At 42.2% G+C, this 12,444-nt stretch overlaps 1 protein-coding gene across 1 annotated transcript in view; it reads right to left on the reverse strand.

The window, feature by feature from the left end:
* Positions 1–12,444, reverse strand: part of NPSR1 (neuropeptide S receptor 1) — a 148,913-nt gene that overhangs the window by 7,941 nt on the left and 128,528 nt on the right. The window contains 1 exon segment of the mRNA XM_045865118.1: positions 10,260–10,336. Within this exon segment, the coding sequence (XP_045721074.1) occupies positions 10,260–10,336 (77 nt within the window).

The following is a 12,444-nucleotide window of genomic DNA, read 5'->3' on the forward strand; positions in this document are numbered from 1 at the left end:
ACAGAATTATCTAGTCCCAAACACCAATAGTGCCAAGGTTGAAAAACCCTGATTTCCATGGTGGTCTCCTGGGAAGGAGACAGGCTCCAAGGTCAGACCTGAATATACTTTCCAGCTCTACCAATCACCAGCTGTGTAACCTTAGGCAACGACCAACCGTTTCCAGCTTCAGATTCCCAGTTTAAAAAACAAGGCATAAAATACCAAACTCAGAGGCTTTTTAAAAAGGGGCAGAGGGAGGGAATCTTACAAGCAAATTCTCCACTGAGCATGGAGCCCCACACGGGGCTGGATCCCACGACTGATCCCACAACCCTGAGATCGTGATCTGATCATGACCAAGAGTTGAACGCTTAACCGACTGAGCCACCCAGGCGCCCTGCACCAAACTCAGAGTTTTGAAGATAAAAACAAAATATGTATTTAAGATGACAAGCCCTATGCTGAGAATGTCAATTCCTTTACTAATTGGGATGAATAAAGTTTTGATAGTATTTCAGGATGTATATGGCCTGCCTTTATGGAAGTGAACAGACAGTCTTACTGCATTTAGATTGTTATCTGTATATAGGAATTATATACATCCCAAAATTCTCCCAGAAGGATTTTACCCAGGGGAGGCAAGTAAGAAATACAGCTGACCAAATTATATCCTTTCAAAATATCCCCATTTGCTGGACTAACAGCTGGCTCTGAAACAATATGGTTGTGAAGACTTGGTTGGTTTTTCAGAAAAGTTCTTGAGAATGACATTTGTGCTCTAACTTTTTAAAATGGAACCTGGCAGTACTTTCCACAGGGCAACTGGGTGACAATATAATCAACTACTTGCCCTTTGATCTCCCAATGAGATCAGTGAAAAACGTCTCTAATCTGACCACTCTAGGAAATGCAAAGCCTCCAGCTTCTAAAGATGGCTCTTCAAAGAGAACTGAGCTACAAAATGCCAGTAATTCTCCTTTATTGGGAGATAAAAGGGTTATTTCCACCCAGGCCTTGGTGCTGAGCTGGAGCAAAAAGCAGTTAAATCCAGCCATCCCTGCGCATTAATAGCTGGGGTAGCCTTGAGGCAGCAGGTCCATTAGGTTCGGGACTGGAAGCAGCATGCTGCCTTAGGCAGTCTTAATTCACGGATGCATCCCTAGGGGGGGCCCACACTGTCCATTTAGTCTCCAGGGGGCCAGTTCCTGCTCCTTACCTCGCCATGCTTCATGCCCCTTGCTGAGCCACTGGGAATCCATTGTTTTTGTGAACTGAGTGCCTGAAGGGGAGCAATTGGTATCTTGGGATTTTTAAATGAGACAGAATTTATTCCTGGTCGGGAGGGGACTATGTCATCTCTGGGCTTATAATGAGTGCAGGTGATTTGTTTGTAACAAGGAAATCTACCCGGGGATGTCTTAAATATTTTTTCACATATTGGGAAGTCTATGTATTTCGGGTTGATTTTAAAATTTTAAACGTTTTTAACAGTCATGCCCGAATTGTAAAATTTTTAAAATTTGAAATTAATTTTTGATTTCCAATCATTGATAGCTTGTTTATCTACAAATATAACCTCAGTGTTAAATATTTCTAGTGCATTAGGTCTCATCTGCTTAACTGTGGGATTTTGACCACTACCTTCCCTTGGGGTTTTTTTGACCCTCTAACAAACCAGAGGTCATAGCTAGATATGAGGAGGTATGACCTAACTCACCTACCTCACAGCTTTTTCCCTTCCTCAGCTCCTCAGCTCAGGTGGAACCAGGAAGCCTGGCAGACCTAAAATAACTGTGGCAGAGACAGGTGAGCTGTCCAGCAAGCCTTTTCTTTTCAGCGGCGTGTAGTCATATGACTAAGCTCTACCTATGGGAATATGGGAAGAATCCATGGACACTATTCTCGGGCCTGGCTCAGATAAACCACCTGAGTAATCCTCCTCTCTCTCTTCCTTCCACCCCTGACTGTTGGATGTTGCTGCTGAAGGATATCTTATAGCCATCTGTTAAGTGCGGCAGAATCTTCACCTTGAGTTTCTGAATGACTGTGTGGAGCAGGGCCCTTCCCTTTGACTTTTACTGTTGATTGAGCTTTAAACAAGGAACAAAGTTCTACTTTGTTAAGGCTACTGTATTTGGGGGTTTCTTTGATATAGCAGCTAGTGTTTCCTTAACTGAAGCAGAAGTTGGTATCTCATATGCAATGCTATCATAACAAAAATCAAAAACATGTGGCATTGGCCTGTGGGCTGGCAGCAGGTGGCAAGGAAATTGATATTGGAAGCTGGGACACTAGAGATCCATTTCATAGAACCATCACATATGATGCCTGGGAAGTCAAATTGTGTGCCTACTGAGCCTGGAGCCCATAGGACAAGCCTGGGTTAGCAGTCAGGGCTCTCCAGAAAATGGAACCAATAGGAAATACATAGAGATATACATAAAAGGAAATGTATTATAGGAATTAGCTCACAAAATTGTGGAGGCTGAGAAGTCCCACAATTTGCTGTCTTTAAGCTGGAGAACTAGGAAAGCTGGTGGTATAATTAAGTCCAAGTACAAATCATGAGACCCAAGGAAGATGTTTGTGTAGGTCTGAGCACAATGGCTGGAGACTCGGGCAGTCAATGGTGTAAATCCTGGTCCTAGCCCAAGGACCCAGGAACAGGAGTGCTGATGTCCAGGGACAGGAGAAGATGGATGTCCCAGCTCAAGCAAATTTACCCTTCCTTTGTCTTTTTGTTCTATTCAGGCCTTCAACAGATTGGATGATGCCTACCACATTGGTGAGAACATCTTTACTTAGTCTACCGATTCAAACGCTTCTAGAAATGCCTTCCAGATACCCAGAAATAGTGTTTTGCCAGCTATCTGGGCATCCCTTAGCTCATTCAAGTTGACACATAAAATTAGCCATCACAGTTGGTAAATAGAATGTTAATAGTGTATGTTGATTGCTACCAGCTGTGTTTAGCAAGGTATTAGAAAAAAGAGATGAATTCAGACAAGAGTTGGTTGGTTTATGAACAAAAATGACAGGAAGTTAAAGAAAGTCTTACAATTTGGGATCTCATAGAGTTGCAAGTTTCCATTGCTTTCTGGCCCCTGATAGTAACAGATACATACTTTGCATGACCTGGTGCAAATTGGAAATGTGAGTGGAGCATTAAAGCAAATGTGTATACCTTCTAAGTGTGCAAGTCTTATGCCAATGGAGCAGACCCTGATCCCCAAATTAAGTTATAACATTGAGAAGTTTTAACCAGCAAAGACCCATTCAGAATCATTCCTGAGGCAAAGATGAGACTAAGGATGTGGCCTCCTGACTATTGTTTCCGATGGCTTCAACCTAGCTTCCATTAAGTTAAAGACAGGGATGGCATGAGGAAGAAAAGAAACAAGTCAGACCTGAGAATTTTATTAAGAAAGACTTTTTGGACATGGTTCCTGGCACATGAAACGGACTGAAAGCAAATGGATCAGAAGTCTACTACGTTTTTGAGGAATGATGTTGCCAAATAAACCATGAGCTCTATATCTTTTTCACCACTTTGAAAGATCAGATGTTAACATTTTTACTAATCCTGTGGGTAGAAAATTGTATCTAACTGAGGTTTAAATGTGCATCTTCCTGATCATCAATGAGGTTGAGAATCTTAGTTTTGGCCATTCCTTTTTTTTTCCCTTCTGTGAAATGCCTGTTTGTGTATTGCTGATTTTTTTCTATTTATCTCTTGTTGTTGTTGTATATGTTTTTTAAAATTGAAGTATAATCAGCATACGATGTTATAAGAGTTTCAAGTGAACAACATACTGATTCAACAATTCTATCCATTACTCAGTGCTCACCATGCTAAGTGTGGTCACCATCTGTCACCATACAATGTTATCACAATATTATTAATTATATACCTTATGCTGTACTTTTCATCTCTGTGACTTATTTATTATATTCATCTTTTTATAACTTCTCCCACTTTGTTCTTGACTTTTTAAATATTTACAGAGTCAAATTTATCTATCATTTCTTTTATGATTTAATATAAAAGATCTTGTTTGGATCTTGTTTAAGAAGTCCTTCCTTATCCCAGTGTCATAAAGGTATCATCCTACATTTTCTTTGAAAAGTTTTATATATACTGAACATAAAGGAAACCTCACTTAAAACAGTCAGAAGTGAGGTGCTCACTCACACGTACCACTCCCTGCAGGCTGCCCAACCAACAGAAAGAAGAAACAGAATCATTTTGACAAGGGAGCTCACTTTTCACACAGGAATTTGTCTCCTGCCTTTAAGAAAAGTAAGGAAGATCCCTCCCTGCTCCAGCACCAAGGCACCAACCACCACCTGCTGCCAGTGAGAAACCACCGCCACCTGGAACTCTCATTCTCCAGTGACCTTTTGTTCAGAACAGCCCTCCCCAGATTCCTCCTAAAACCTAATAAAACCTAATAAAAGCTCATCTTCCCTTCTTCTCTTTAGACTTGCCTAAGGTTCGCCATACCTTGCTTGTCCCGAACTGCAATTTCTTTGCTGTTCATGAATAAATACATTTTTTACTTAAAATTGCTCTTTGCTCTGCTTAAAGTTAACAAAATTTCAGTCTCCAATTCACCTGGAATTTGTTTTTGCCTATAAATTGAGGTAAAGAGCCAGTTTTCTTTCTTTCCCTATGATCTTCTGACATAGATCAAGTTTTCATATACGTGTAGGTTCTGTTTTGAGGTTGTTTCATTTTCTATTTGTCTATTGTATTGTGTCACTACCATACTCTATTAATCACTCTGACTTTATGATAGATTTTACTATTGAATACAGTAAATCCCCCCTACTTTGTTCTAGTTCTCCAGGAGTGTCTTGGCTATTCTTGGCTCTTGAAATTTCCCCGTATATTTTAAACTTGGTTTGTCAAGCTCAATAAAATGTCCCATTTTAATTTTGACAGGAACTGCATTAATCTGTAGATTGTTGGGGAGAACTGACATCTTCAAGCTATTGAATCTTACTATCCATGAACTTGTTATAAGCTTCATTTATTTATATCTTTCTACTTTTTTTTCCATGAAGTTCTTTATGTCTTTTGCTAAATGTCCTTATAGGTAGAGAAGCCATTTTGCCTACATTTTCCGATGAAGAAAGGTACTCAGAGCAGTTAATGGGCTTATCTTAAATTCACTTAGCTAGAAATGAAGAGGACTCTAACCCAGTCCCTAATCCAAAGCTTTTTTATCCACCTCATTCTGACTCACTTAATTTGAAACGCAGTTTGGACGTGCCATGGATCATACCACGTCTCCCAAGCCACCATGGCCGGATGCAGTCATGTGCAGATAGGTTTGCGCGTTCTGTGGCCGCACCTCGGCATCTCCCGTCCCTATGCAGTTAAATGCTCTATTTTACAGAAGTAGATACCCCTAGGCATCAAAAGCATGCCTGTTTATGAAAGATTACCTACAATATTGAAAATCTCATCCCCACTACTTCTTGCTTTCCGCACTTGTTTGTGGGAAAGTATTTAGATCATTTATTAAACAGTTCTTTTTCTTTTCTTTCTGTCCTCCTTTGAGGTAGAGAAAACAGACATACTTGCCGGTAAGAAGAGTGGTGCATAAACGAATGAGAGCTTGGATTTTTGCAGCCTGTATTTACACGGTGTGCTTCTGTTCACACTAATCATTGCCGATGTCCCCTTGTTGATGAGCAATAATCCTGGCATGCTAACACCACTGGAGATCTATTTACCAGCCAACTCCATAGCTGCCTGGCTGTAATAACAAATAGAAAATCAGGTGAGTTCCATTTATGAATCAGATACAGAGAGTACCTGGGCTTTTGACAATACTATCTGCTCCTCATTCTAGAAGGGGCTCACTGGTGTTAATATGGACAACTAAAAAAATAGCAGTAATGGAGATGTAGACTTGGATTAAAGAATAAAAATTGACTGTAGCCATTTTCGCCTTTGGGGAGGGTAATAACATATTGTATACCACTGGGAAAACTGCTCTCTATGTGGCTTTGTACTATTTCAGAGACTGGAGGACAGGGGAAGCCAGTAGTTTAGGGACTGGAAATTCTAGTAGCAGGGAGATATGGGGGTCTCTGGAGAGAGACAGAGCCCAACCACAGTGGTGAAAAGCCTGCTAGAAAAGGGTGGGGAGCAGCTGATAGGATGTGGAAACCTTTCATCACCTCAACATTTGCTTTATTTACTCTTGGGTGTGATAAACTCAAGGAAAGTGATGTGGATCCCATGCTTGCTGGGCCAGGAGCAGAGGGAACAGAAGAGCACTCTGAGGAGGGGTAGGTGAATGTGACAGCTCAGGGGGAGAGTGCAGGACACGCCAGCCTCCTGGAACTGGCAAGAAGCATGGGACAGGGGTTTAAACCAACCTGATTTAAATCTGCAATATAGGAAGACCTCAGCCTACCAAGATAAAATTGGGCCCTTGACCAGTGGTGGCCACCTTTTAGATTTTAAAGACTTCAAATCAAAATACTTCAGGGGCTGGGGCCAGAATAGTGCTCTCAAGGCAAAACTCTAGGGAGTCGGGTGGAAGAGAAGCCATGCCAAAGAGCCAGGTTTGGGTTTTTTCACTTTGAGCTCTTTTTGTGTGTGTGTGTGTGTGTGTGTGTGTGTGTGTGTGTGAGTCATTTACCACCTCCCTTTCTTCAGTGTCCTTCTTTCTGAGAGGCAGCCTGGTATCGGGGAGAAAACAGGCTTTCTGGTCAATCGTATGTGCTTAACCTTCATGCCTGTCCTCCATTTGTAAAAGAGAGATGATAATGCGCCTTGCAGCGTTGTGTATGGATTCAAGAAGATACAGTATGGAAAGAACTTAGTGAAGTGGCTGGCAGGAGAGGCTCTGTCTGTTCCTCTGTCTCGCCAGCTTGTGTTGATAGACTGAATAAACAAATGGATCATGGCCAGACCATGTATAAAAACAGAGCCCTGACCTCTGCAGCAACCAGGCCAGGAAACCAATCCATTATCTATAGTAACCAGGCCAGAAGGCCAACCTACTGTGTACAAGTCAAATTTGTGGCAAGTCAGTCTCTCTCCCCCTGTCCAGTAAGACCTGTAAAAATCTACCCCAAACGGTCAACACTTGATTAATGACTGACAGCTTCTTTAGTTTTTGTCCCTGTTTTCAACTTAAAACCAATCAGAGGAAGCCAAATATATACTCCTAACCAACCACATGGGATGCCATGCTTCTACTTAGCCTACCTGCAGCTTCCCATGCCAATAGTCACCAGCCAGGGCACATCTGAAGTCTTCCCTTTTTCCACTATAAAGTTTTCCCACTCCTCTGCTTGCTTTTGAGTCTCTGCCAGAATGTAAGGCATGGTGGCTGACTCCCTTGCAATGACTCTTTCGCAAGCTCTGGATAAACAGCATTTGTCTATTCTCATTTGGTTGGTCTTCAATTATTTCCACAGTGTCTTTTTTTTTTTTTTTTCTGATTCTCCCTTTTTATGGACTAAGTGTTTGTGTCCTCCCCAACCCCTTTTTACTTTGTTCCCCTTCAAACCCAAAGCTCTGGACCTTCAAACCCAAAGCTTCCAAACCCTCTGGTCCCACCACACTTGATCTGTCCACCATCAAATCAGGGTCATGCACTCTAAGTGACAACTTGATCAGTATATGCTTGTAGAGTGCACATTACTCAACCCAGGCTACAAATGTACTGCTCCTGGGTTCTCCTAGAGATAGTACCTTAATGAAAAAGGACTGATTCCATTGGTTTGAATTTCAGGCATCATAGAAGGCTCAGCAGGGAGATATCTGAGGGCAGGCAGAGGCATTTTTTGTATCTCTCATAGCAACCTCTGGGTACTTCCCTATTGCTTGTAGCTTCTGCATCCTACCTATATATCAGGATTCATCTGATCTTGGTCATTACCCATTCACTGAGAATGTAAGTTTTGAATGTTTAAGGATTCATCAGTTTACGATATATCTATATATCTCTCTCTCTATCTATCATCTATCTATCTATCTATCTATCTATCTATCTATCTATCTATTCATCATCTATCCAGCTAGCTATCATTTATCTGTATATGCACATGCATATTCTAATATTTATTATATATTCATATATTTATAAAAGTGATATCACTTTCTCCTTCTTAATCTAATACATAATAGACATCTTTCTATTGCAATAAGTATACAACACAATACTTTTTACAGCTGTAGTATTTGATTGTATGTCTATATAATTACACTTGATCCCTCATTGCAGGTATTCAGAACTTTTCCCATTTTTCCTGCTTATAAACAATGATTCTTATATTTTCTTTCCATTCTCTCTCTCTTAGATTTAAATCTTTAAAAAAGTTTATTTCCTTGTGGCGTATGAGGTAGGACTATAGTGTATTTATTTCCAAATGAATTGTCTCAACAACACTAATTACCGAACAATCTCTACGACTCTATCAGTTTGAAGCACTTTATCATACCCTAAATTCGTAAGGTTTCCTTTAGAGCTTCTGTCCTGTTCTAGTCCCCTCTTCATGTAATTCTTCGATAGGGATACCCTATTTCAACAATTATAGTATTTAATATATTTATTTGATATCTGATAGAGGAAGGACATCCTCCTCCATTTTTTTTCCAGACAAATATTCTGACTTTTAACCAAAGCCACTCATGATGAATAAAATGAATGCATTTGTGTTTATTCTTTTGGATTGCTCTTGTTTCTTCTAGAAAAACCAGGGTGCAGAGACTAGACTGGTGTGAGGGAGTCTGTGTGGAGGATCTGCGTGGAAGCCGGAATGAGTCACAAGTTGAATGAGAGGTATTCCATGGGTGGAAGATTTCCGAGCAGCCTGCACACACGTCTGGGCTACTGTCGTCAGTCCCTGTGGGAGTTGGCTGCCTGGAACTGCGTCTCCCACTGGAGGAGAGGTTGTCAAACCTGGTTGCACGTTAAAATCATCCGAAGAGCTTTCCCAGAGTAATGATGCCAGACCTCACTCCAAACCGAGTGAATCAGAATCTCTCGGACAGGGGTCTCCAGGTATGGGCGCATTTGAAAATTTCCCCAGGCATTCCCAGGCCTTTGTACCGCTGCCGACATGTGGTGGACAGAGCAGAACTGAATTGAATTCAGATGAAGACACCCAGACTTATACGTCTCTACCAATTCTCCTAGAGAAGGGACACAGATGATTAGTGCCCACTTGGGAATCTTTATGACTTTCCCTCTGTCACACTGGGAGAAGAAGCTTCAAAGGGAGAAAAATGAGCATGGTCTTGGTCCAGTAAAGGTACTAGCTCAACAGTCTGAAAAGAGGAAGCTTCGAGACCATTTAGGCTGTCCCTGTATTTTAAGCTCATGAAGGCTAGAGAGGTTAGATGACTTTGCAAGGTGGCACAGCTCTCGGTGGCACATCTGGAACAGAAACCAGCCTTTTGTATTCCAGACATCCGTGTTATAGCCCGCTGTCCTCATGTGAGTGCGTGTGAGGGAGTGTGTAAGTGTGGGTGTGAGAGACTGGGTGTGTGAAGGGGTGCATGTGTGCATGCGAGTACTAGGAATGGGAGGAGGTGGGGAGCCTGAGCAGAGAACTAGTTGCATTATAATAAATAGAAAACCAGGAGCCCTGGCCCCTCTCTCTCTGGCACGTGGTTCACTGCGTTCTCTCCAGGTTGGTCTCTGGCAGGTGCAGCAGTGGGGGCCTGGGAGGCAGGGTAGGCCTCCAGGGCCCAGCGCCGGCCATGGGGGAGGTGCTCCGCACTAAGGTTTACTGATGCAGAATTTGGGGAAGGGCTATTGTGAGTGGTCTCAGGCTCATTCTGGGGTGAGATGGTGTGTTGGGAAAGCATTGACCATGCTTTGCCTGGCTTAGGGTCCAGGATTGTTCTGTGGATGGATGGCAGTTTTCTCCATCTGTAAATTCAAGCCAAGTAGAAATGTCTATGCTCACACGTCACTGAATGTGTCCTCCTTGGACAGACCTCTTTTCACCGCAGTGTCTTCCAGGGTGTTCCTCTTTGCCAGGCCTAAGAAACCGGGGCAACCTTTGGATCCTGGCACCCAAAGTCCACCCCCCCTCTTTCTTCTTGAGTCTTCAGGGAGGCCACATGGAAGAAGCAGTACCTGCCAGGAGAGCCTTTGGTGGGTCTGATCTGCTAGCTGGGTCCTGATAGAAGAGTGCAGGCTTGTTGTATTCAGGCAAAGCCCAAGCTCTGATTTGCTAGAGAAAAACCACTACAGAAGCAAAATTACCCAAGAGTTGGGTAATGCTGGTTAGAGACTTACCCGAGCAGTTGGAGATCACGGTCTCGTGGGCTTTGCTCTTAATCCAAATGGTTCGGATCACAATGGCATAGATGGCACTGTGGAAAGGACCAGAAGTAATACTAACATGGCTGGTGGGTCCCTACTGTGAGGACTGTGAGGACACATACAGAGGATCACTCCCAGTTACCTGAGTGTGAGGTATGGCCAGGGGAAGGGGGGTTCTCTAAACCATGCCTGGTCCCTATGCTTGCTGATTGTAGAATCCCAGCATGTTACAGCTACCTCTCTTTTAACTGAGGAGGCTAGAATCTGGTGAAGTGAAATGGTTCTCTGAGATAACTCATATGGTTAGAGGTAGAGCTGAGATTAGAATCCAAACTCAGGGTTTGGGATTGGAAATATTTTTATTTGTAAGCAGCTTTACTGCTTGCTGGTTGTATGTCCTTGACCTTAGACATTCTTTAATGTGGCTCCTTGATTCCTGCCTCTGGTATTCATACCTTTGTGATATCCCCTCCCCTTGAGTGTGGTGGGAACTGTGACTGGCTTCTAATCCTTGCATTGGGCTGAAGGTGATAAATGTCTGTGATCGTGTAAGATTGTAGTGCCTGTCTTGCTAGTGTCTCTCTCTGTTGCTACCATGAGTCCTACAGTAGCAGAAAATTAATTCTGCCAAGAACCCCCGGGAGCCTGAAAGAAGATCCTTCCCCAGTTGAGCCTCTGATGATACCCCAGCCCTGGCAGACACCTTGTTGGTTGCCTTGCTTAAGCAGAAGTAAGCCATGCCCAGTTAAGCCATGTCCAGATTCCTGACCCACAGACCCTGGAGATAATAAATGTATGTTGTTTTAAGTACCCAGGTTCATGACAATTTGTTACCCTGCAATAGATAAGCAATATACTGACTGATACAGGCTGAATGTTTGCATCACCACCCCTAACTTTATATGTTGAAATGTAAATGACCATGGTGATAGTAGTAGGAGGTGGAGCCTATGGGAGGTGATTAGGTCATGAGTGCTCTTATAAAAGACACCTCACAGAGCTCCCTAGCCTCCTCCACCATGTGAGGACACAAGGAGAATTCGGCTGCCCAGAAGAGAGCTGTCACCAGAATCTGACCATGCTGGTGCCCTGTTCTTGGACTGCCAGCCTCCAGCACTGTGAGAACTGAAGTTCTGTTGTTTACAAACCACCCAGTCTGTAATATTTTGTTACAGTAGCCAAAACAGACTAAGGCACTGGGCCTCTGTTGACACTAAAATGGAGTTAATAACACAAACTTCTTATGAAATTTTTTTTTTTGGATCCAATGTGACAACATTGAAAATGCCAAGCACAGTGCTTGGAAATTAGCAGAGACTCAATAAATGTCATTTTCTTTCTCCTCTTTCTTCCCCATTTTTCACGTAATATTACACCTACTGTAGCATGACATAATCTATACCTAACAGGAAAACAAAGTGTTAATGACTCAAAAGCATCAGGAAATTTTGTCTTTTGTCCCCTTTGATAAATATAAAAATTTATACTCTTCTTTAGTTAGTTACGTGATGCTTCCAATATATTAAGAACCTCAACTAAAAATTTTGGGACAAAGCGTTGCTTTACTTTAGAATAGCACAAACTTCCCTCTTGAGATTTACTGTGTTAAAAACCTTCTGCTCCTTATTGCTTTTCCCATTCTTGCTTAGTGAACCCCTCTGAGTGCTCCAGGTGAGCTTGGAGTCTTTTTGGAACATCCCCAGTTCTTTGCATATGCCTGCCCAGGGATTTTTCTGGGATTTGCATGTCTACATTAAAGAAGAAATGAGGAAAAAATTACTTGTGAGTCTATTCTTTACCTTAAGTTGGACATTTGTTACAGCAGAGAAACTTTTTCCCCAGGTAAATGAACTACAAGGAAAGGTTACAGCCAGTATGAAACATTAATTATGTATTACAATTGCAACCCCAGTGCTAAATCAATCAATAATTCAAATATTTATTGGCCATCAGCCATGTACACAATGGAAAATTAAGGAAGGTCTTATGTGTTAGGGGTTTGGGACTAAGTCATCTCTGCCTCATCTCCTTAGGATCCATCGGGCAAGGGGAAAGCAACTCCTAATAAGTAGGGTGTCCCTTTATTACCCAAATCAGGCCACTGCTCAGAGCAGAACAGTTATGCATCAGAGAAATCTCTGAATTATATTTTTCTCCT

The sequence above is a fragment of the Mirounga angustirostris genome, unplaced genomic scaffold (assembly GCF_029215605.1).
Source record: "Mirounga angustirostris isolate CCGP_5_RB_7025 unplaced genomic scaffold, mMirAng1.0.hap1 SCAF_12, whole genome shotgun sequence".
NCBI lineage: Eukaryota > Metazoa > Chordata > Mammalia > Carnivora > Phocidae > Mirounga > Mirounga angustirostris.